Here is a 20,265-nt window from a genome sequence, read left to right as displayed (position 1 = left end):
TAGTTGCATAAGGTTTGTCATAATTAAACTTTGGAAAAAAACACTCTAGCCAAGTGGAAACTTTTAGTCTAAGCTGAGATGTGGTTGACAATTGTTATGGAAAGCATACCTTGTGTGCCCACATTTAAGACAAAGCTTTCCCTCTCTGAGCCTGGAGAAGGAGGAAGACTTTCAATAATGCCTCTTAACTTGCTACAAGTTCATACCAGGCCAACGTGCCGCTCAGCCCCTTCATCCAACAAATTTACGTGGCTCCACCACAGGTATTTATTTTACACTATGAGCAACAGCCTTCTTGCCAACCCGCAGGGAGCTGGTTTTAGCAGCCCCGTGGACGCTGATGCTACGTCCACGCCACGTGGCTGTCAAAAGCCCACCACACCCCAAAGTCTCCCTGCAAACTAGATACACCTCCGCCTGGGGAGTTGGCAGCTCCAGGCTAGTGCAGGTTGCCCTAAGGACCACCAGGTACTACTGTGAAATTTTAAAGTATGTCTGCATTCAGTATCCTTTTTAAAAGATCTTTGTATTGTGTTACCTGCTCACTTGCGTCTGATTCTTTGTGACCCTATGGACTGCAGCCTGCCAGGCTCCTCTGTCCATAGGATTCTCCAGGCAAGAAGATTGGAGTGGGTTGCCATGTCCTTTTTCCAGGGGATCTTCCCAGACCAGGGATCAAACCTGGGTCTCCTGTATTACAGGCAGATTCTTTACCATCTGGGATTCTCTGGTGGCTCAAAGGGTAGAGTCTGCCTGCAATGCAGAAGACCTGAGTTCAGTCCCTGGGTTGGGACGATCCCCTGGAGAAGAAAATGGCAACCCACTCCAGTATGCTTGCCTGGAAAACCCCATGGACGGCTACAGTCCAAAGGACCGCAGAGTCAGACACGACTGAGTGGCTTCACTTTCACTTTTCTTTACTGTCTGAGCCAAGGACTTCCCAGGCGGTGCTAGGTGTAAAGAACCTGCCTGCCAATGCAGGAGACATAAGATATGTGGGTTCGATCCCTGAATCAGGAAGATCTCCTGGAGGAGGGCACAGCTAACCACTTCAGTATTCTTGCCTAGAGAATCCCATTGGCAGAGAAGCCTGGCGGGCTACAGTCTATGGGGTCGCAAAGAGTCAGACACAGCTGAGCAACTGATCACTCACAGCAAAAGTAATTCAGAATGGCATGTTGTGATGTGATGGAAGCCTCACTGCTACTCAAAGTAAGTTGCTCTGTTTTAACACAGAGCATTTCTAAGAAGGCAGAGAGTCACCTTGAAGAGTCACCACATTTGATGACACTTTACCTGGTGAAGGCAGGCACTCATTAAATGCTACATAAAGGAAGCCAGTGAAATCTACTGACGAGGACCCTCCAGGACGGGGCCAGCCCCTCCCCGCTGAATGATGACTGCACTCAGCCTTACAACGTGCAGAGTGTGTGATGGATTATCGTCCCTTTACTTTTTCATGACTCTAAGTGGATGCCAGAAAATAATTAAGGTGCAAACTCTATGGCTGGAAAGGTTCCAAATGGGTAAGGAACAGATATAAGGTAAAAAGAAATGACAAGAGAAGGTGGCATGTGTTAGCATCCTATAAGAGGCAAAAGTGCAAAAAAAAAAAAAAAAAAAAAGAAGCAGCAAAGATGCAGTGGGAACAGAAATGGTAATGGGTGGACTTCTGGGTGGGGAAGAGGAGGCAGGTGAGGTAGGTGGGCTCACTGCAGGCACAAGCGCGGGCCCAAGCGCAGGCCCCCATTCTCTTCTGTGGATATTTGCAGATGCAGTTCACATGTTTGAGTCCAGTCAGTCTTGCAACAACCTCATGTAGGACAAGGGTTTGGAGTGACATCTCCATTGTACTTCGTGGTGGCTCAGGACTTCCCTGGTGGCTCAGATGGTAAAGCAACTGCCTACAATGTGGGAGACCCAAGTTCAATCCCTGGGTCAGGAAGATCCTCTGGAGAAGGAAATGGCAACCCACTCCAGTACTCTTGCCTGGAAAAGCGCATGGACAGAGGACCCTACAGCCCTCTGTAGGGTAGGCTACAGTCCATGGGGTCGCAAAGAGTCAGACACAACTGAGCAACTTCACTTTCTTTAGAGTTCCCCGTGGCATACAGAAGGTCCTTGTTGTTAAACTGCTTTTGTAAAAGAAATCACTGGATTTCGTAGTCTGTGGCGGGAAGAATGCTAAGAAGGGCCTCTATAGTCCCTCCCCTATATCAGCCCCTCCCCCAAGAGCAGCTCCTTCGATCAAGTCAGAAGCAACAAGACTCCCTTGTGGTCCCCAAGAGAGAACTTCTCTGGTTGGCTTTGGAGAAGTGGGCTGTCTGTGCTGGGAGAGGACCCCAGGCCTGGGACCTGAGCTTGGTATCCAGGAGCTAAGTTCTGGGGGCTCGGTCCCACCGTGCGGGAAACTGGTTTCTGTCAACAAGCCGCATGAGCTTGCAGGGGACTCAGAGCTCCAGCAGGAGCTCCATCCCAGCCAGAATTAACCTTCAGCCTTGCACGACCCTGTGCAGAGACCCCCAGCCAAGCCACATGGGCCCTCTGACCAACAGAAACAGTGAGATACTAACGGATGCAGTTCAAAGCCAGGGGATGTGTGGTCATCAGTTACACACCAGCAGGAAGTGTGCTACATGGAGAGAGCGTCTGCTGTGATTTGAAGCCAGTTCTGTTTCTTTTTGCCTTTTGTTCACATCTGATCATTTTTCCCATTTACCTCTGCCTGAATTCTATACCCCCGGGCTTCCCTGGTGGCTCAGTAAAAAATCTGCCTGTGATGTAGAAGACCTGGGTTCAATCCCTGGGTTGGGAAGATCCCCTGGCAAAGGGAATGGTAACCCACTCTGGCACTCTTGCCTGGGAAATTGCATGGACAGAGGAGTCTGGCGGGGTACAGTCCTTGGGGTTGCAAAGAGACAGACACAGCTGAGCCACCAACAGTTTCACTCTCCCGTATTGTTTAATAGTAATATAGCCTCCAAATCAGTAAAAAAAAAAAAAAAAAAGGAAAAGTGACCCGAGTCCAGCTCCTCTTCTAATTCACCCAGGCAATCCTTTGATGACTGCTGATCATGCAGAAAGAAGAATTTTATCCTCCCCAGACATCGAAGCATTCTGCAGCAGACACGGGCCCTGGCCAGTGCAGGAGGACGGGGGCCAGGCCTTCATGCCCAGCCCCAACCCTGAGGAAACCAGAACGTCTTTCAGAGTCTGGAGACGCTCACCATCACACCACCAGCCAGGGAGAGGCAGGCTTCTCTCAAAAGACAGAGATAACAACAGGTCTGGCCTCACCCAGCCTACCCAACTCTTTCTCTTTTTTCTTCTTTTTAATTTATTTATTTATAGTAATTGGAGGCATACATGTGTCCTCTGGAACCCCTTCCCACCTTCCTCCCCACCCCACCCCTCCTGGTTGTTACCAAGTACTGAAAGTTGGTGAAAGATTTCAAAGGCACTTCACTCCCAAGAAATGCTCAAATGGCCGAAGAGGCATATGAAAGGGTTCTCAGGATCAGTATTTGTCAGGAAAAATGCAAATTAAAACCACAATGATTGAATAATACCACAATTTCAAAGAAAAAGACAGAAAATACTAAGTATTGGCAAACAGGTGGAGCAATCAGAACACTGATTGGTAGAACTGAAGAAGGTTTTGCTACAGAGACTTTGGAAAACTTGTTGACAGTATCTGTCGGGGTTGTCCTTGCATGCTCAGTCATATCCAACTCTTTGCGCCTCCATGGACTGCAGCCCGCCAGGCTCCTCTGTCCATGGCATTCTCCAGGCAAGAATACTGGAGTGGGTTGCTATTTCCTTCTCCAGGAGATCTACCCAACACAGGGATCAAACCTTCTTCTCTTGTGTCTCCTGCATGGGAGGTGGATTCTGAGTCACCTGGGAAGCCCCATCCACTGAGGTTAAACATACATATACCCCATGACCCAGCAAGAGACAGGCATGTGTGGTAAGAGATACATAGGAACTTGGTTACAGCAGCATTATCTATAATAACCCTAGCCTGGGAGCACCCCACCTGTCCATCACCAGTAGAATGGATAACAAACTGAAGTCTGTTCATACAATGGGAGACTACTCAGTCATGGAAACAAACCTCATCTCCATGCCACACAGTGAGCGAAACTCACACACACAGTGGGTCAAAGCTACTATGCATCATTGTATAATTCCATCGTACATGTAAAGTCTTCCTTTATAAGGGAAAAATTAACCTTCTGTGTTAGGTAGTAGGAAGCTGACCCAGAGTAAGAGGGCTCTGGGATGCTTCTGGAATTCAGCTTTTCTTCTGCATCTTGATCTTTCTCAGCTTGTGTTTGCAAGCTGAGAAAATGAGCTGGGTGCTTAAGAGTTTCACGGTTTGGGACATTTATTATACATTAAAGCAGGGGTACTTGTTAGCTCAGTTGGTAAAGAATCTGGCTGCAATGCAGGAGACCCTGGTTCGATTTCTGGGTCAGGAAGATCCGCTGGAGAAGGGATAGGCTACCCACTCCAGTATTCTTGGGCTTCCCTGGTGGCTCAGCTGGTAAAGAATCCACCTGCAATGTGGGAGACCTGGGTTCAATCCCTGGATTGGGAAGATCCCCTGGAGAAGGGAAAGGCTACACATTCCAGTGTTCTGGCCTGGAGAATCCCATAGACTATAGTCCATGGGGTAGCTAAGTGTCAGACACAACTGAGTGACTTTCTCTCCACTCCAAGCACCCAACCTCTGGGCTATAATGCCTGACGATCTGAGGTGGAGCAGATGTAATAATAATAGAAATAAAGCGCAGAATAATTATAATGTTCTTGAATCATCCCCAAAGCATCTGTCCCCAGCCTGTGGAAAAATTATCGTTCACAAAACTTGTCCCTAGTGCCAAGGAGATTGGGGCCCACTGCTTTAAAGTACTTGTTACAAGTGTACAGTACAGTGATTCACAATTTTTAAAAGCTATACTCCATTTACAGTTGCTGTAAAATATTGGCTATATTCCTTGTGCTGTACAATGTATCCTTGCAGCTTACTTTATGAGTAATAATTTGTAGTTCTATTGCTTCTATTATAATAATTTGTACTACCCTCCCCCTGTCTCGTCCCCCCACCACTCCTCCCCTACTGGTAACCACTAACTTGCTCTCTACGTCTCTGAGTCTGGAAGATGGATGGAGGAAGAAATGTGCATATAAACATTCTTACCAGCCTCCTGCCTGATTTTTGAAAACCCAGATTCTATTTCTATGAAGTCAGGCAGTGTATTACAGCAACTTAATAGATTAAGTAGATGTTTTCTCTGCTGCTAATCTTCATCTTACAGCTGTAGTCAGGGCTACTGGCAATTCAAGTCTTTAAATAAATAAGCCTCATTCATGTATCGCTTCTGTTTTATGAACAATGCAGCTGTTACTGGTAATGGGCTCTCTACCCGAGGTACCAAGAACTATTGTTTCATTATAAGCATTGTGAGCGTAAAATAGCACAAGAGGAGGGAACACATATGAGAGTAGAATGGGAAGAAAACAAACCAGAAACTGGGCAGACACGTGCTGGTTGTTCAGAAGTGGTACCAAAATACAGGAGAGAACCGTTTTTGAGGGAGGTTTAGGGCTGAATTTATCAATGGGCCTGTGGAAATCGTGTTCATTTTGAAAGACAGCAGGTGTGAAAACAATGAGAAGTGACCTCCTTTGCACCTGGGTTACAAAAGCTGCCCCAACGTGTGTGAAACAAAACAGGACAATGATAAATTAAAAAACATCCTGCTTCTGACTAGTTCCTTTTTATTTTCTTCTCACACTGGGCAGTTTTATTTATAGATAATAAAGGCAGCTTATAAGAAACACACACACAGTTACACTCATTTCCTGGTGGAAGTGATGTTTATTTGACGTAAAATAGCTTTGGTGTTTGCAGATTCTGTTATCTTTGGAATCTCCTCCAGAAAGTAACTTTCAGATTGCTCACATCCCTTTTAAATCAGTTTACTAACATATTCTCAACAAAATGTATCAAATAAGACTTATTTCCAGTCCAAAACATCCTTTGATATGCGATTTAATGGACTAGAGGGAAGCCAAGGTTTACAACCAAAATGTCTTCTGTTTGGGAATGTCAATTTCAGCGGATGGAGAAATTTGTAATTATCACTGTGGTGAAGATGCTATATCCACCAAACCTCTCATATGGAGCAGATCTTTGACACCCAAGATTTCTGTGAACCCCCAAATTTGGAATACTGCTAGCTGACTTAAGGAATCTGAACAGACACCTAGATTCTCCTCGGACCTTAAGGAACTGGCCGACACACCACAGCATGTGCTTCTAATTTGCACCAAGTGCTTTACCTACATTATTCACCTAATCTTTTGCATAATCCTTGGAGGTAAGTGGAACTGTCCCTCTTACAAATTATAACATTCATAGACATTAGGGGATGTCAGAAAGAGTCAAGACAAGGAATATTAGAACACCAGCAATCTATCAAAGCTTACTTTAATAATTATGAATTGATGAAACCCATGCTTGATTCATTTCCAGTTATGTAAGTAAACATAACAAGTTAGCATGGTATCAGTTTTCTTTTGCACAGATATAATGTTAATGCAAAAGTGTGTTATAGCAGAGAGTTTAACCCCTGATACTTTATAACATCCCAGGCGGAACTAGTGGTAAAGAGCACTTGTGCCAATGCAGGAGACGTAAGAGACGTGGGTTTGACCCCTGGCTTGGGAAGATCCCCCAGAGAAGGGCATAGCAATCCACTCCAGAATTCTTGCCTGGAGGATCCCATGGACAGAGGAGCCTGGTGGGCTGTGGTCCACAGGGTCACCAGGAATCGAACACAACTGAAGCAACTCAGCACGCACTTATGTGGAATGACATTATAGTTTGAAACATAGAAAATGCTCCTTATGGCTAAGTTGAGAAGACCATCAAATTCCAGCTGAACTTCAGACCTTTTCACTTCTATCCATCCCGCTTCCCCTGCCTGCTGCTCTGCAGGCCCATCCGAGGATCACATGGGAACTGAACCAAGGTCCATTCCACTTCAAAGCCCATCGCGTCAGGGGAGGGACCGCAGCCATCACTCCCCAAACTCCCTGGACAACCTGCACACCAGCCACCCTGGGGGGTAAGGGAACCCGCCTCTGAAAGTCCTGTCCCATGCGCTGCATGAGGGAAGTAGGGAAAACTGTCAACAAGGCTCACGTACTGAGTCTTCAGGAAAACACCATGAACTAAACCTCCAGACTCTCAAGTACACAGGGTTGTAACATCCAGTTTTCCAACTCAAGGCAATTCAAAGACACTGAAGGAGGAGACAAACCTCAGGCTCTCAGGGATGAGGGGTGGTGGGGACTGGGGGGAGGTCTGTTCTCACCGAGTTTCAGAAATGTTCCCCGGGCCACTTCAAGTCACCCTGGCAGACAATGGAAGGATTGGGACAGGGTGTCTGATGTTCTGGTTGCCTGCAATTATTCCATTCATGGTCATAAAGCACCCAGCTCCTATTTTCAAATGAACTTATAAATCATTCAAACGAACTTTCAAATCAGCTTATAGTTTGCCTGATTACATTCTAACCTATTTTTGAGCATCAGTGGGGTAATTACAGCACTAAAGGAGGGACTTCCAAGGTGGTGCAGTAAAGCCTCCATGCTTCTAATGCAGGGGGCACAGGTTCCATCCCTGGCCAGGGAACTAGGATCCCACAGGCTGCGTGATGCCAACAAAAAGTAAATTTACAAATAAATAAAGTATTAAAGGAGAAAAAAACGACATCCTGTACCTTACGGACTAATAAGCATGATCCGTATGCTGGGGGCTTTTGGGGAAATCTGAATGGTGCAAAGGATGGAAGAGACGCACCGTGACCCTGGATCGCTCCCTGTGGAGGCACACAGGCGTGCTGGTCCCTGGAGATGGACATGCAGTCTTCCCGGTACACCTGGGCTGCTGCGGGTTACGGAGAGACTTACCCAAACTGCAGGTGCTGCCGACTCCACCGACCTTCGCAGGCCAAATTCCATCATATACATGGCACACAACTTGCCATTTAAGCCAGTTTTAAGTATACAGTTCGGTGGCATTAACTGCACCACAATGTCCCACACACATCAGCGCTATTTCCAAAGTCATTCAGCAACCAGACAGAAACTGCACTCGTTCAGCAACAGCTCTCCACCCCTCCTCCCCCTCCAGCCCCTGGGAACTGCTAAACTACATTTTGCCTCTATAAACGTGCCTATTCTAGATATTGCACGTTAAACAAACTCATACAATATCTGTCCTTTTGCACCTGGCTTATTTCAGGGTTCATCCATATTAAGACACACATCAGAAGGCTGTTGTTTTTATGGCTGAATGCTGTCCCCCATATTCATACCTCATCTCATTTACCCTCTCATCTGAACTTCTCGACTCTTCACTGATCTCGCAGCCCCATGATCACGTCCACCCTCTGCCCAAGTGGACCTCCCTGGTCCATAGAGTTCAGTCCAAACTTCTCTGGCAGCTACTGAGCACAGACACCATCTGGCCTCACGCTAGGATGCCAAGCTTGTTCCCAGATCAGATCAAAATGGAGACCATCAGATAAACAGCTCCCCACACTTCTGCTTTTAAGTCTTTTCCCATGTTGTTTCCTTTGCCTGGAATGTTCTCTTTCTGTTTTTTCAGGTCAAAGCCAGTTGAAATTTCACAGGCTGCATCACCCCTTCTCCTTCCCCAAGTGCACGGTGATCCCTCTCTCTTCTAAACTCCCAGGTGACTTGGCACTGTGGCATTTAATCACCTGAGACCTGTCTCTCCTCTCCTCTCCTCTCCTCTCCTCTCCTCTGGGGAGCCAGAATTTCCCAGTCATCATTGTCAACTGCACAGGGTTGAGTGTGGGGCTCTGTGTAGAAGGGTATCAGTAAACAGCTGCCCAGGGACATCACACATATCAGAGAGCGATGACTTTTCCCAGAGAGCTGGTGGTCAGATTATGAGGCTGTGTAAAAAGGCATTTTCATTCTAAATGAAATGTGTGTGTTAGCTGCTCAGTCTTGTCTGACTCTTTGTGACCCCATGGTCTGTAGCCCAGCAGGCTCCTCTGTCCACGGAATTCTCCAGCCAAGAATACTGGAGTGGGTTGCCATTCCCTTCTCTGGGGGATCTTCCCAACCCAGGGATCAAACCTAGGTCTTCTACACTGCAGGCAGATTCTTTACCGTCTGAGCCACCGGGGTTGATTTAGAGGAAATTACAGAAAGGTGAGTCAGAATAATGATTAGGGTGCCAGATGTCCAGGGAAGCAGAGAGTATGGCCACTGAACAAAATGAACTTGGTATTTTCCTGCCAGAAGAGGGACTCTAACAGGAAAGGACTCTGGGATGGACTAGGGAGGACAGAGGAGTCAGAGAGGGTGGAGCTTCTCTGTGCTGTTTTAACTCTGGTGCAGACTTCTCAGGAGACTCACGTGTGAGGAGCCAGGTCCCTGGGCTGGCTGAATCACCATGCTGTCCTGGAAAGGAGGGTTTGTGCAGAGCAGGGACTGGTGTTTCAGAAAAGAAAAGCAGGTTAGGTTCTGGTCTAGTGAACTTCATAGTGGATCCAGAATAGATCGTTAAAACAATTTGCATTTGAATCAGTTCTAATGAGGTGGATGAACCTAGAGCCTATTATACAGAGGGAGGTAAGTCAGAAAGAGAAATATAAATATCACATACTGACACATATATATGGAATCTAGAAAGGTGGTACTGATGACTTTATTTACAGGGCAGCAACGGAGAAACAGACATAGAGAATAGACTTTGGACATGGGGAGAGGGGAGGAGAGGGTGAGATATATGCAGAGAGAAACACGGAAACTTATATTACCATATGTAAAAGAGCTAGCCAACGGGAATTTACTGTATGGTTCAGGGAACTCAAACGGGGGCTATGTGACAATCTAGAAGGGTGGGGTGGGCAGGGAGAGGGGAGGGAGGTTTGGGAGGGAATCAACCTATGGCTGATTCTTGTTGATGTAAGACAGAAGACCACAAAGTTCTATAAAGCAAATACCCTTCAATTAAAAAAAAATAAAGTGGGAAAAAAAAACAATTTATGGGTTCTTAGAAAAAGGAAGCAGGGACAAGTGGGTTCTCTACAACAAAGCATGCAAGATAATCTGAATTTTCAGTTGCCATAGTGACCAGCTTAGTGGAGAAGAACAAAACTGTAGAAAGAGAGAGAGCTCTATACTGGTGACAAACTTGACTGCATCTCTGTCTCATGGACTTGTTGAGGACCAAGAGGTGATACGATGGCAGGGGAGGCAGATAACGCATCAGACTGATGCTCACTTAGACACACTGCTAGTGCTGGGCTGCCAGGCTCTCCAGCTTTCTCATAGAGAACATTCTCATCGATGGTCTGGATCAAATCTGAGGAGAGACAAGGACCTGGCTGGCACGGTGGGCATGCTGAATGACAGAAGGGGCTCAGCAGGCGGACTCTGGGGCTATTTAGAGGTTTGGTTGACTGTGACTGCCCAAGAACAGATGGAAGGGGCGAAGGCCAACGTGAGGCCCCTGTTGCTGCCTGATGGAGCACCTACCAGCCTGAACCTGGAAGGTTCTGATCCATCGGTCTATGTCTAAAGGACACTGACAGTGAACAGAGATACAGAATGACTGATGGCAAGGGAACTAGTGTTGAAGAACTTGACTGGGCGTGCTGCAGCCCATTGGGTCGCAAAGAGCGACTGAACTGAACTGAACTGAACCCTGTAATTAAGAAGACTTGTGGGAAGCAGACATTTTAATGGGCTTAAGCATTTAAAAGGCTGCTCCTGTAAGAAGAGGGCTATTCTGTTTTGCCCTAGAGCTTTGATGAAAAAGGCTAATAGTGAGAGTTGTCCCAAGGCAAGTGGACTTCCTCAAGAGGCCAGAAGGTCCCTCTCTCTGCCAGAGCCTGGGCAAGAAGGGATGCTCAAAAAACAGACATGTCCTGAGGGCCTGAAGTATCTGAGACAGAAGTAAATCAGACAAGTGCCGATGGCTCTTCTGGGCCTGTCATTCCTCCAGGAATGTTCCCAGGATAAGGAAGCCTGAGATTATCATTCCCCTGGGTCACTACCACCTCTGCTCCTGGAAGGCAGGATTCGTTCATATCAGACCGATCTCTTCCTATTGCACAGTGAGAACCATTGTGCTTGGAATAAATTGCTGTTCAGTTGCTCAGTCATGTCCAATCCTTTGCAACCCCATGGACTGCAGCATACCAGGCTTCCCAGTTCTTCGCTGTCTCCTGGAGCTTGCTCAAACTCATGTCCATCGAGTCAGTGATGCCATCCAACCATCTCATCCTCTGTCATCCCCTTCTCCTCCTGCCTTCAATCTTTCCCAGCATCAGGGTCTTTTCTAATAAGTCAGCTCTTCACAGCAGGTAGCCAAAGTATTGGAGTTTCAGCTTCAATACCAATCCTTCCAATGAACATCCAGGATTGATTTCCTTTAGGGTTGACTGGTTTGATCTCCTTGCAGTCCAAGGGACTCTCAAGAATCTTCTCCAACACCACAGTTCAAAAGCATCAATTCTTTGGCACTCAGCCATCTTCATGGTCCAGCTCTCACATCCATACATGACTACTGAAAAATCATAGCTTTGCTAGATAGACCTTTGTCAGCAAAGTGATGTCTCTGCTTTTTAATATGCTGTCTAGGTTTGTCATAGTTTTTCTTCCAAGGAGCAAGCGTCTTTTAATTTCATGGCTGCAGTCACTGTCCACACTGATTTTGGAGACCAAATAAATACAGAATGGGCATCACTCAATGTTTATCCAAATGACTTCATATATATTCAGAAGACCAAAAAGATGAGTTTGCTCAGAGACCCGGTGGTATGATCAGGAAGCTGCATAATTAAATACTGAGGACAAAGTCACCTTTTCTAGAGTATTCACATGATTAAGTAGCAACTTTTTTTTCTTAAAGGAAAATGGTTTGGGAAATACTATCTTTAGTAACTATGCCAAAGCCTTTGACTGTGTGGATCACAATAAACTGTGGAAAATTCTTCAAGAGTTGGTAATATCAGACCACCTGACCTGCCTCTTGAGAAACCAGTATGCAGGTCAGGAAGCAACAGTTAGAACTGGACATGGAACAACAGACTGGTTCCAAATACAAAAAGGAGTACGCCAAGGCTGTATATTGTCACCCTGCTTATTTAACTTCTATGCAGAGTACATCATGAGAAACGCTGAGCTGGAGGAAGCACAAGCTGGAATCAAGATTGCCGGGACAAATATCAATAACCTCAGATATGCAGATGACACCACCCTTATAGCAGAAAGTGAAGAAGAACTAAATAGCCTCTTGATGAAAGTGAAAGAGGAGAGTGAAAAAGTTGGCTTAAAGCTCAACATTCAGAAAATTAAGATCATGGCATTCGGTCCCATCACTTCATGGCAAATACATGGAGAAACAGTGGAAACAGTGGCTGACTTTATTTTTCGGGGCTCCAAAATCACTGCAGATGGTGACTGCAGCCATGAAATTAAAAGACTCTTACTCCTTGGAAGGAAAGTTATGATCATCCTAGACAGCATACTAAAAAGCAGAGACATTATTTTGTCAACCAAGGTCTGTCTAGTCAAGGCTATGGTTTTTCCAGTGGTCATGTATGGATGTGAGAGTTGGACTATAAAGAAAGCTGAGCACCAAAGAATTGATGCTTTTGAACTGTGGTGTTGGAGAAGACTCTTGAGAGTCCCTTGGACTGCAAAGAGATCCAACCAGTCCATCCTAAAGGAGATCAGTGCTGGGTGTTCATTGGAAGGACTGATTTTGAAGCTGAAACTCCAACACTTTGGCCACGTGATGCAAAGAGCTGACTCATTTGAAAAGACCCTGATGCTGGGAAAGATTGAGGGCAGGAGGAGAAGGGGATGACAGAGGATGAGATGGTTGGATGGCTTCACCAACTCAATGGACATGGCTTTCGGTGGACTCTGGGAGTTGGTGATGGACAGGGAGGCCTGGTGAGCTGTGGTTCATGGAGTCGTGAAGAGTCGGACATGACTGAGCGACTGAACTGAACTGAACTGATCTTTAGTAACATTTGTCTCATAGGAAACCAAAATTTTAAACAAATATCCAATAAGATAACTGTTGCTACCAATAAAATGATAATTGTTAGGTGTGTGGTCTTTAAAGGGAGAGTACCAGGTGGTCCGAATAGCAACTCTACCATGAAGTGGAGGATGGCCTTGGATATAGAATTAACCTCTCTGAGTCTCTCTACCTGGAAAATTCCACATGTATAAAATGAGGATGAAAATATTACTCGACTCATAAAATTAGTAGGAAGATTTAATGAATGAATGTAGGTCAGGTCCTCAACAGTCCCTGGCATAGAAAGCAAAGGTCGTGGAGTGTAATCAAAGAACAATTATGTTTGTTTTCCTGGTATGTGGACCTTGGGAGAACTTGTCTCTCTTATACTGAGTGCCTGCTCTTTTATTTCACAGGGCTTGTATCTTTAAATTGCTGGATTTCGTCAACAAGTGCTTTATTTTCTAGAAAAGCTCATGGGCTATGGCACACATGGAATGCTGCCTTACATAACAGCCTACACTTCTTGATACAGTTCTTCTACTATCTACCTCTCTCTTAATGCAGGTAAGTGCTGCTTAAGGTGAAGGTGAAGTCGCTCAGTCGTGTTCGACTCTTTGCGACCCCACGCACTATAGCTTACCAGGCTCTTCCATCCATGGGATTTTCTAGATAAGAGTACTGGAGTGGGTTGCCATTGGAGGTCGCAGTTCTCAGCTGGTCCTTTTCTATCTTAATGTTACAGAGTGAGGCTGTAGAGCCACTGCAAAGGGAAGTCACCCAGCATTCTAAGGATGACTGACCGCTCCAAAAGATGGAAAGACCATCAAAGACTGGTGATGTCCTTGAGCCACTGAATACTCAGCTCCAAAACAGCCTCAGCTCTATCCTTGTTGTTAAGGAAGATTATAAATTCTCCTATTGTTTAAGCCATTGGACATTAACCCAGTGGTTTTCTATTACCTGCATTTGAAAACATGCCAGTTTACACAATGCTGTGTTTCCTGAGAGCTTTCATATTTTGGAAAATTAACTACAACCAGTAGAAATATCCTGGTTCACATTTTTCCTCAGGAACCTTAGAAATATCGCTACCTTTTCATCTGAAATTGATAAGCTACTATGGAGAAATTCGAGACCAGCCAGATTCCCTGTACCACTTCTCCTTGAAGTTCAATAACATACTCAGGATATCTTGTGTTGGTTGTTCCATGTCAGTTTTTCCTGGAACACAGTGAGAACTTTTGATCTGCAGACTTCATTCGTTTCAGAAATGTTTCTTTATACCTTTCAGCTGCATTCGTTCTGAATACGTTCCAGTAGGTACTGCAGATTATCAAGTCTGCAAATAAATCTCAACAGATACGAAAGGTAATGACAGAACAAGGAACCCAAACACTCACAGCGGCCTGCTAAACGCTAACATCCACAAGGCATCTTACACTTACAATGCACTGTCGCCTTTTTCCATTTTCATTAAACCCAAGAAAGGCAGCATCTGCATCTACTCTGCACCCCTAGAACTGAAGTCTGTGCTTGGTACAGAGTAGATACCCAGTAAGGTTTCAAAAGAACGAAAGACTGCTACACCACTTTACAGATGGGAAGACTGCGGCTACAATCATTAAGGACCTAGTCCAAGGCTACGTATCTCAAAGTGGGGATGAAAATGTGCAAAAGAGAAAGCGGGACGCGGGCGTGGAGAACAAAGAGCGGGTGTATGGGACGTGGGGCCAGCTCAGGGGAACGCCGGGCGGGTACTCCGAGAAGCAAACGCCTCGCGGTGGTTGCTGAGAGATGGTGACTCAGACCTGCGCATCCACCAATAATGCAGTAGCTTCCGCCCCGCGCGGTTGCCAGGGAAACAGCAGGCAGCGCTGCGCAGGCGCATAGCACGCAGGGGGCGGCAGAAAGGACCGCCCCCTCCACTGCGTATTGCGCAGGCGTAGCGTCTCCGTTGCTAGGTTCCCCCTCGCGCGTCCCGCTGGGTGGCCCGAGTTAAGTTCCCGAGCCTCCTAAAGGAAGGCTCTGGAATCCCCCGTCTTGGAGAGTGTAGGCATTCCCTTCCTACCGCCTTTCCCTTCCCGAAGTCAGAGGATATCCCCGTTCCCAGTCCCTCCCTCGGAAGCACCTTCCCCCAGCCCCTCTGGTGGTGCCCCGACCCTGCAGCCAGCCGCGCATCAGAGGACGACAGAAGAGCTTCCCGGCAGGCGAGGCAAAGAGGGAAAACAGCCAACATGTCGAACGCGTAAGTGAGGCGCTGCCCGGGCGCAGCCGTGGAGTGGGCTTCTTCAGGCAAAAAGATAGCTTGCTCTTTTCCTTTTCTTTTCTCCTACACCCCTTCTTTTTGCAGTTTTAGCAAATAAAGATACACCTCAGCACAGACTGTCAGCTTCTGCGGACAGGGCATGCCTTTTCCTCAGATGCTCCAACTCCCCTCGCGCTCCCCCACGGCCCCAATAGAGAAGAGCTCCTCCAAACACAGTGCTTACTTTACGCCCACTGAGCCCTTGTGGACTTATTTTTGAGGAAGTGCTGTCTGCGTCCGCTTTTTTCTTGATCTTTCCCAGCAATGTTCGTTGCTTTGTGAAAACACCCTGGCCCCTATCTTTAAGTTAAGAAAGATCTTGAGGAGGCTTTATTGTACCACTTCGCTTTCCAGCAAGAAACCCCAGTCAGGAGGCCGTGGCCGCAAAGAGTCTTCACCCAGCGTTGTGCCAGTTACAGAGCAGTAGCCCAGCAGTTGTTGCTGGTCATCTCAAACGCCTGTTACAGTGCTGACTCTGCAGGCACTCGAAATATAATAACTCATGACTCCCCTGCAACGTCGGAGCTGTTAGTATTATTATTTCCATTTACAGTGGAGGACTCAGGCACATAGGGGCTAAGGAGTTCGTATACAGCAGGAACATGATGCCAGAAGCACTGCAACTCCTGCCTGATTTCTAGCTCTCAGTAACCCTGTTTTCCAGGTCAGAAAAGAAAAGCAGTAAGGCTGAGACTGAGGGCTTGCAGAGTTTTGCGGCTGGAGAGATCGGCAGTTCATTTTCGGAGATGTTTAGTTTGAGATGCCCGTTGGACATCCAGTGAGCATAAGTAGGCAGCTGACTTGAGTTCAGACCAGAGGTCTGTGTATGAAATATAAATTCTACAGCTGTTGGCATAGACAATTTTTATGAGACAGGAGATGAGTGTAGACAGAACAGAGAGCAGGTTCAAGGACTCAGACTTGGCCATCCAGTGGCAAGAGATGGTGGGGGAGAAACAAGCAGAGGAATTACGGGCATGATTGTTGAGGAAGAAACACAACTGTGGAGCCAGGAGGAAAATGAATGCAGTTTCTGGGAGGAGGGAGTAGCAGACTCTGTCAGAGGCTGCTGAGGCAGGCCAGAAGAAGGCTGAGGATTGGCCGGGGGCAGCGATGTGGAGTCCTGTGGTGGCCTTGACCTTCATGGGTGAGATGGAGTAGAAAGATGGACTCACGTGAATGTAGGAGAGAGGAAGAGGGGAGAAACTGTAGACGGTGCAAAGCTGGGTTTTTAAAGGCATTTTGCTGTAGCTGGTGGCAGGGGAAATGGGGTCCGGAGACAGATTTAAAGATAGGAAACAATAGTCTGTTTGTATGTTGAAGGGAATGGCCAGCGTAAAGGAAGTGGGGTGAAATGAGAGGAGGAAGGAGAAGTGGGGTGACGTCCTTGCTAGCAAGGGCACAGGCCCCAGCATGCAGAGAGAGGAGCTGAGGTTCTTGATTGCAGGAAGATGAGAAGGTAGAAAGCTGAGCACCGAAGAATTAATGCTTTTGGTGTTGAAGAAGACTCTTGAGAGTCCCTTGGAATGCAAGGAGATACAACCAGTCCATCCTAAAGGAAATCAGTCCTGAATATTCATTGGAAGGACTGATGTTGAAGCTAAAACTCCAATCCTTTGGCCACCTGATATGAAAAGCTGACTCATTTGAAAAGATCCTGATGCTGGGAAAGATGAAGGCAGGAGGAGAAAGTGACGACAAAGGGTGAGATGGTTGGATGGTATCACCTACTCAGTGGACATGAGTTTGAGTAAACTCTGAGATTTGGCGACGGACAGGGAGGCCTGGCATAGTGAAGTCCATGGGGTCGCAAAAAGTCAGACATGACTGAGCAACTGAACTGAACTAACCTGAGAAGGTAGAGTAGAGGCTGTTGGTAAAGATTCCATTTGGAGGGTAGATGCCCTGGTGGGGCGTGGAAAGATGATGCAGATGGTAGATGATGGTGACATTGAAGGGCCGTGGGCAATACCATTAGATGAAATGAGTTTCAGAATTAGAGAGTGTAGGAAGGAGTGAAGGAGAGTGGTCTGGAAATTGAGTGAGGAGCAAAGACTTGGCCCTATTCCCTGCCACAGTCAGAGGGCTCTGAGACAAAGGAGGGCGTCACAGGAAAAGCTGTGTCCTTTAGGCCAAGCCCCCCTTGCCCTGGAGAAAGGAATGGCTACCCACTCCAGTATTCTTGCTGGAAGAATTCCATGGACAGAGGAGCCTGGCAGACTACAGTCCATGGGGTGGCAAAGAGTCAGACATGACTGAGTGACTAAGGCTTTCACTTTAGGCCTCCCTTTGACCAAGAATGCTAAGGAATATTCCAGAAAGAGTACAAACAACTAGATAGGAAAACTGGAAAATTTTAAAAGCTTATCATGTATAAAATAACTTGAAAGTTCCCATTTTGCAAGATGTAGATTTTTCCACCCCAGCACATGGTGTGTCTGAATATTGCAAGTTGTTTTCCTCCCTTCCCCCCAACCCAGGCACCGCACAATCCCCCAGTCATAGGAAAACTGCCAAGCTGTAGAAATAACAATCTGGTCTCTTTCAGCCGTCATATTCAGTCTTTTGCACCCACGGTCCCCCTGACTTCAGTATCTGTAACGTTTCTAGGTCATATACTGAAGTCTGAAACCAATCAAATACTTAAAAAAAAATTCTAAGTGGTCCCATGAATAAAATACTGCCTTCTCTTTACAAGGCACATTTAAGATTTCAAGAACACTTTCACATCTGTTATCCCACTCCTCGGTAATCCTGTGGGGTGTCCAGGGCAGGTGTCATTATCCAGATTTGCCACTTGAGGAAGTGAAGACACGAGGTTAAGTGACCTGCCTGAGACCAACTACCTTGGGAGATGGGTTCTGCTTTTAAACTCAGAGCACTCACACGTTTAAAAACTGCTATGCCATACCCCAGAGAAATAAGAACACAGGTCCACAGCACAGCTTGTACAGGGATGCTCAGAGCAGCATCACTCCCCAGACCCAAACAGCAGAAACTCTCCGTGTGTCCCTGCACTGATGAGCAGATAAACAGAACGTGGGATATACTGGCAGTGGAACAGTATTGGTCAATAAACCGAAATGAGGTGATGATGCTCACCACAGCACAGTGGGCCCTGGGAACATTACGCTGAGTGGGAGGAGCTGATCACCCAGGGCCACCTGTTATATGAGTCCACTTAGGTGAAACATCCAGAATAGGCAGGTAAATAGAGACAGATTAGATGAGTGGTTGCAGGGGGCCTGGGAGGATGGGGGATAATGGCAAATAGGGAATGACTGCTCACACGCACGGGGGTTTCTGTTCAGAGTGACAAAAATGGTCTGAAATCAGAGAAAGGTGGTGAAGGCTGCACAACTCTGTGATGAAAACCGATGATTTCTGCACTTTCAGAGGGTGAATTTGTGGTTATGTGACTTACATCTCAGTAATGGTCTCAGTAGTTAAAACGTCCTCTTGCCCTTTTCCTTGTCTCAGGTCGTCTTCCTGGGCACTGGCTCAGTGGAAGGATGCTGAGACTTTGAGCTCAAGGCAGGGTGGGGGTCAGGGTGGACTGGGGCTGTGAGGGAAGTGGGGGCTACACAGGATGGGGGTCCAGGGAGTGGTAGGGTTGTAGCCAGCAGGGAAGGGGCAGCAGGGAAACTGGAACACTGAAGCCAGTCTCCGCGGGAAACAGTAAGGATGTCTGGTTGCATGCTCTCACAGCTATTGATACTTAATATTTCCCTATCAATCAACAACCTTGCCTGGTCTCTCCAACAAGGGTTCCCTGAAAAACAGCAGGTGAGGAAGAAAGAGGGTACAGCCCAAATGCCAGGACTTGGAAGGACCAAGCCCCCAGGAAGGTCTTTGGCCAGAAGTTCCAGATAGGAGTTGGCTCTGCTCTGGCCCTGGAGGGAGTCCTGCCTCTGTGACCCTGGGTAATGCCAAAGATCTCTTCAAGAAAATTAGAGAACCAAGGGAACGTTTCATGCAAAGATGGGCACAATACACGACAGAAACAGTAAGGACCTAACGGAAGCCAAAGAGATTAAGAAAAGTGGCAAGAAGAACTATACAAAAAAGATCTTAATGACCCAGATAACCATGATCGTGTGGTCACTTACCTAACCCAGACATCCTGGAGTGTGAAGTTAAGTGGGCCTTAGGAAGCATTACTACAAACAAAGCTAGTGGAGGTGATGGAATTCCAGTTGAGCTATTTCAAATCCTGAAAGATGATGCTGTGAAAGTGCCACACTCAGTGTGCCAGCAAATTTGAAAAACTCAGCCGTGGCCACAGGACTAGAAAAGGTCAGTTTTCATTCCAATCCCAAAGAATGTTTCAGCCACTGTACAGTTGCCTCATTTCACATGCTAGCAAGGTTATGCTCAGAATCCTTCAAGCTAGGCTTGAGCAGTATGTGAACCAAGAACTTCCAGATGTATAAGCTGGATTTAGAAAAGGCAGAGTAACTAGAGATCAAAATGCCAACATCTGTTGGATCATAAAGCAAAAGAATTCCAGAAAAACATCTACTTCATTGACTATGCTAAAGCCTGTGACTATGTGGATCACAACAAACTGGAAAATTTTTTAAGAGATGGGAATACTGGACCACCTTAGCTGTCTCCTGAGAAACCTGTATGTAGGTCAAGAACCAACAGTTATAACTGCAACAACAAACTGGTTCCAAATTGGCAAAGGAGTACAACAAGGCTGAATATCATTTCATTGCAAATAGAAGGGGAAAAAGTGGAAGCAGTGACAGATTTTATTTTCTTGGGCTCCAAAATCACTGAGGGCAGTGACTACAGCCACAAAATTAGAAGATGCTTGCTCTTTGGAGGAAAAGCTATGATAAACCTAGACAGCATATTA

General features: G+C 46.5%; 1 protein-coding gene across 4 annotated transcripts in view; it reads left to right on the top strand.

Moving 5' to 3' along the window:
* Positions 1-15,022: 15,022 nt before the first annotated feature.
* Positions 15,023-20,265, top strand: part of IQCA1 (IQ motif containing with AAA domain 1) — a 188,575-nt gene continuing 183,332 nt past the window's right edge. For 2 of the 4 annotated variants that reach the window (XM_015467211.3, XM_010803866.4), the window contains exon 1: positions 15,024-15,341. Coding sequence is in view for 3 of the 4 variants with exons in the window: in XM_010803866.4 (XP_010802168.1) it covers positions 15,331-15,341 (11 nt within the window). In the remaining variant the exon portion in view is untranslated. Of the gene's footprint in view, positions 15,342-20,265 lie in introns of all 4 variants that reach the window. The other 2 variants (XM_010803867.4, NM_001206547.1) reach the window with 2 other exon arrangements.

Source organism: Bos taurus, chromosome 3, assembly GCF_002263795.3.
Source record: "Bos taurus isolate L1 Dominette 01449 registration number 42190680 breed Hereford chromosome 3, ARS-UCD2.0, whole genome shotgun sequence".
Taxonomy (NCBI): domain Eukaryota; kingdom Metazoa; phylum Chordata; class Mammalia; order Artiodactyla; family Bovidae; genus Bos; species Bos taurus.
Note: the sequence above shows the minus strand (reverse complement) of the source record. Positions and strands in the feature narration are given on the sequence as shown.